This window comes from Phlebotomus argentipes, unplaced genomic scaffold, assembly GCF_947086385.1.
Source record: "Phlebotomus argentipes unplaced genomic scaffold, Phlebotomus argentipes genome assembly scaffold_4, whole genome shotgun sequence".
In the NCBI taxonomy this organism is placed as follows: Eukaryota; Metazoa; Arthropoda; class Insecta; order Diptera; family Psychodidae; genus Phlebotomus; species Phlebotomus argentipes.
This window is the reverse complement of record NW_026776174.1, coordinates 6,803,550-6,808,860: the sequence shown is the minus strand read 5'-3', so window position 1 is coordinate 6,808,860 and position 5,311 is coordinate 6,803,550. Positions and strand designations below refer to the sequence as shown.

The 5,311-nt window shown below is 43.3% G+C and overlaps 1 protein-coding gene across 1 annotated transcript; it reads right to left on the bottom strand.

Annotated features, from left to right (window-relative positions):
* Positions 1-1,544: 1,544 nt before the first annotated feature.
* LOC132257475 (fibroblast growth factor receptor 3-like) lies at positions 1,545-4,769 on the bottom strand. Its single transcript, XM_059754389.1, has 5 exons — positions 3,383-4,769; positions 3,115-3,328; positions 2,881-3,058; positions 2,680-2,816; positions 1,545-2,322 (listed from the first exon to the last, which is right to left on the bottom strand). Exons 1-5 carry the CDS (start codon positions 3,710-3,712, stop codon positions 2,216-2,218), a joined length of 966 nt encoding a protein of 321 aa, XP_059610372.1. The 5' UTR covers positions 3,713-4,769; the 3' UTR covers positions 1,545-2,215.
* Positions 4,770-5,311: the final 542 nt, after the last annotated feature.

Genomic DNA, 5,311 nt, shown 5'->3' with positions numbered 1-5,311 from the left:
TGCGGTTTACACAAATTTTCACGGACGACCGATGGAAAATCCGAAAAGTACATTTAATGCATGTGGCTGAGCAGCATCAGCCCTTAGCGCCATCGATCAGGTCACTGAACATCGTGTGTGTTTTTCAAAGGGGAGAAATGATGGTCAGAAGTGGCGTGCGACTCTGTTGAAGTATTTGGAAGTGTTTCAACATTTTCAATATTGAAAATACCAGTCACTTTCAAAAGGAATCAACACAGTAATTGGAGAAAAAGAATTATTTTCAGCATCTTTCTAGGTTATGTTATGAATTTAAGACAAACTTTGCCACTAAATTACCTTCAAAATCATTCATTTTTGCGCCTAAACTGGTAGAATTTGCATTTTCCGACAGAATTATAATGAAATCTGTTGAAAATCACAAGCTTTCAAGTTAAAACTGTGTTTATTATGCTTAGATTCACCATAACCTCTAAAATATTGTTTCAGGATACAAAATTGTGTATTTCTTACTCCAAAATATCAAATTTCAGCTCATTGTCGATTTTTGAAGCCTTTAAAACGTTCCGAGAAAGTTTCTTTCAAGGATTCTATCCGATATTTTAAGATAATTTCTAGGTTATGTTTCAAAGTGCATCCAAAAGAGCGAATAAAAATTAAAAAACATCAAAATATTCACTGGAAACTTCAAATATTACTAAAATACTGTTTCTCTCTGAGTTTTCAAGCTCATAAAAGTAAAAAAAAGCGTCTTTTTTTGGACAAAGATTCCCAAATTTGAGGTTATGATGAAGAAAAGGTGAAGAAAATAAGGAAAACGCATGTTTTAAGCCGTGCTGATGTTCTGGAAGTGTGAAGGATTTTGCAGAGGAATTGTGGAAGTGTCAGAAAGTAGTGTACAGATTTCAACCACATTATCTTCCCCTTGGTGTTTTTGAAGAGTCGAATAAAGTGAGAACGGCCAGCATTATACACTAATTTTATCTCTTCGCAAAATATGATAATCGATATCGTGGCGATGCTCTTAATTGCCGCTGAAATTGGCCTCAAACACTCGATTTCCCTTCTGACTATTTGCCAATTGATTTTGCCTCCCACTCGAGGAGGATTCACGGATGGAAATTATGCCATTTCCTCTGCCATTTAGTAGAATGAGAAAAGGATTTTCGATGAACGGCGTGAGAGTTGAAATTGAGAAATAAAACTTTAATGCATTGATTAGTGTTTCTGGCAGCCGGCGCCACATTTTACATGAGCCCAGAAGGAATTCTTGTAACCCAAATCTGCCAACTTGGGAATCGTGTGAGTTATTGAGGGGCGTTGGTTGGAGAGAGAGAGAGAGAAAGCCACAAAAACGCCTCCACATTTGGCAAAAATCTCCACTTCAGCCCAACCCAAACCATTCAACATTTTCAACAATCACTTTCCAACCAAGGGCAAATGGGTGGTGATTGTTATTAAAACCCATTTAACCGGCGGAAAGACAGCAGAAATTCAGCAAATTCTCACCCACAACGCAATACGGGGCGAGAAGGATGATGGAAAATGTCCTCGTGTTACCTCTTCCTCAATATGCAAGTTTGTCATTTATTCATGTGTCTTACATACAAATTAACCTATCATATGTCGAGGGAATATATGTAGTTACTTTTCAACATCCTCCTTTTCTCCTTAGACTTTAACACACTATGAAACTTGTCACACTTTGTCTGCTCTACCACATAAAGAAATGCTCTGAAATAGAGTTATTTTTTATCTGTCATATTATATTTGATTTTACTCTCTCTCACAGACCAAAGAATTTCACCATTTACTTTTCTATTTACATAGGAAATTCTCACTCTTTTTTTTTTGCTACCTTACATAATTCAATCTACCTAAAAGGTACGAAAAAATTGTCTTTTAAGTGAAAAAAGTTTGATATTCGTTATTAGTTTCTCATGTTTTCTCTTCTTTTTCACCTCCCCCCCCCCAAAATTCCATACTCCCAATATATATATATGTGTGTATATATATCTCATAGAAAATTTATGAGATATCCAGAAGCTTCTTGCTCTTTGCTATTCATTGTGGGAGGTAAATTTGAAATAATTCATGAGAAATCCTTTTGCAGCATTTTGTAGGATGTTTCACTTACAATTTTGCGGTTCATTTACCATCCAGTGCTTACAGCATTTGATTTCATGTTGCCAATATTCAGAGCACAAGCTAACGTGACCACTGAGATCGTCCAAGATCACCGGCAATGGACAAGGAAGTGGGAGACGGAGGAGAAGATTGTTGCCCAAGCAATTGGATTCCATCTCGAAGATCCTCCATGTTGCATTGCGGCGGGATTCTCACCTGAAAGTTGCCAGAGCACAGGTGAGAGCCAAGCTACGGAATTTATGATTAATTAAATGGTTTTGGTGGTTTTAGTTTGGAAACACCCCCAAAATTGAAATCACACGGAAATATGCATTATTCGAGGGTGAAATTTTCTACATTTGATTATATTGTGTATGCATTTCAAATTGTGATTTAAATTCAAATTTATACAGCATTTACTTGTGCGTATAAAACTGAAGCAAATCTAATTATCATTCATTAATACGGTATCTTAACTTTGCATTTCATTTGTGAAACTATTTCAGACAGATAGTTTTATCGAAATTCGATTTTAGCGGAATTTATTTGAATTACTCCATGAAATTGACTAACCATTGAGCACGTGGACGGTGACTGTGGTCGCGGCGACGTCGGCCAGTGAGCAGGTGTAGTTGCCGGAATCGTATCGATTGGCGTTGGCGATGTAGAGTCGGCTCACAGCTCCGCCGGGCTTCAGGTCAGTCTTGACGCTGCGGGAAAAGCGGCCGTTAGAAAGTGAGCTCGCGGCGAGGCGCGAAAGGGCGCGAATTGTACCTGATGCCGCCGCGGCTGGTGTCGTAGTTGAGCATCCGCTGGCCGTGCTTCCACGTGACGTAGGTCGTGGGCTGCGGCACCTTGCTGATCACGCACTTGAGCTCGATCGTGCTGCCCGCCTTGTAGAACTTGTCGGCGCCGGCGCCGCCGCGCTCGTCCACGATCTCGACGCGCGGCACTGCGAGAGGGAGAGCGGGGGTGAGGCGAGGGTTGGGGCTGGGGGCGGGCACTTACCCACGACGGTGAGGTGCACGAGGAAGACGAGCGGCGGGTGCGAGGACACCTGGCACTCGTAGTGGCCCTCGTCGCGCTCGTTGGCGAACTGGATGAGGAGCTGCCAGTCGTTGGGCGCCAGGTACTCGAGCTGGTAGCGCGAGTCGCTGCTGTAGGTGTGGCGGCCGAAGGTGATGAGCTGCAGCTGGTCCTCTTTCCGGCGCACCCACGAGACCTGCGGAGCAATGGTCTGTCAGCTGTTGGACAGCGCGCGCGAGGCGCTTCTCACCGTTTTCTCCCGCAGGTCGTTCACGCGGCAGTGCAGATGCACGTGGCTGCCGAGCTGCGTGGTGACGTTGGCCGCGGCCGCGGGCTCCTCGAAGAAGGGCTGCGGCTCGCGCGTGGTGGTCTCCAGCGACTCCGCGCTGTCGTCCGTGTCGCCGCCGTCCGGGGAGTCCGTGAAGGGCGACGAGAACTCCTGCCAGAAGCTCTTCGGCAGGCTGTCGAAGGGGTCGCCCTCGCGCGGCCGCAGGATGGGCGGCGGGGGGCCGCGGGCCGCGGCCAAGGCCACCGCCAGGATCAACTCAAGCAGAAGCAGCGTCACTCGTCGTCGCCTCATGGCGACGCTCCTGGACGCCGCTTCACACTGCCAAACACTCTCCCAACGGCCACTGTCTCGGCTCACGAATATGCGATCGCCTGGCCGGCCGCCGCATAACTTCTCTCCGGCTCAGTCCTCCTCTATCCATTCACTTCACTCTATCTCATTGTTCAGCGCCGCATGAGGTTGCGCGAGGATACTTTGTGTCTGACTGGGCAAAAATCCACAAGTCACAGTGGATTTCGTTGAGTGCGAAGTGCCAAGGGGTTTAATTACCTTCTAATTGTCTTAATTGAGAGAGAGAGTGGAGGGAACACAGCATTAGATACCCCCAAAAAATTCATGCTCCAGCTCTAATGAATTATGTAAATTCACCCCCTGAATTCTTTCCCATTCGACTCAACTTGGGAGGCCAGAGAGATAATTTCTTAATATTTCATATTAAGCACACCAGAGGGTAGAATTTTTGGGGGCTCCGGATGGTTGATTATACGTGACTCATGAACTTATAATTTAATAATTAAAAAATTTGCAGTTGAAAAAATTGCGGACAAAATTGGGTTAGCTTGATTAATTAAGAGCGATAAGCGACAGCGTCATGAGGGTTGTGGGGGAAATGGATTGGATGTTTATCAATCCTCACTGGTAATCTGGGTGAATCTTTCGCTCTCGTGAGAATTGTCTCCAACATCCGCACCATTGGATACACTTCATGCACAAATTCACCAATTATACCAAAATATTCATCATCACGTACCGAAAGCTCCTAAGCGTCCTTTAATGGAAAATTCTCCGTTCTATACATGCCAATGAAGTCAATTTCTCATTTCTCATGTTTACGAACATATTTGTTGAACTTCAAGAATTATATTTTATAGTTTGTATTCATGGGAGTGATTGCAAATTACAGTCTTGGCGTAGAGAAACTTCAATCGTTATTATTTTTCTTTATGCATTTGCATTAAGCTGTGCGAGAAGAGAAAATGCGACGTGGGAAAAAGTTATATTAGTAAGATAGATGCGATGCGGTAAAATATACACCACAAAGGATAAATTCATCTTCCCAGTTGCCTTTAATTACTCTTCAGCGCACGGAGTGAAGAATCCCACTTGAGGGCTGAAGAGCGAGCTTTCAGCTACCGTGAAAAGCTCCATGGTTGGGCGGGTGTGAGACTTTTTCTGCATAATTCAATGCGGCAATATCTGTGTTGCCTTAGAACACGATTATCCCATTTTGCAAAACCACTCCTAGTCTTCACCAGTCTCTCTTACATCCCCACACTTTCTACAGTCGGCGAACTTCGTCTACCGCCACTCAGCACAGCGTCAATATTGTAGAAACTTGTCAGTTATGTAGAAGTATTATCACTCTTTCATACAATTACGCCGCTGTTTGCGAGCGCGAACAATTAATTATACATGAGCCGATTTTAATTATATATTGTCACATTTCATGGACATTTGGAAGAAACAACAAATTCGTGTTTTTCGTAAGACTTCAATAAATAAATGTTCAAATTAATGTTAAACAAACAAGTTTTGAAGGTAAGAAAATTCAAGAAACAGTGAAAATTCTTGCTTTTACATTTTTAGATAATACATTAAAAAAAAGAAATA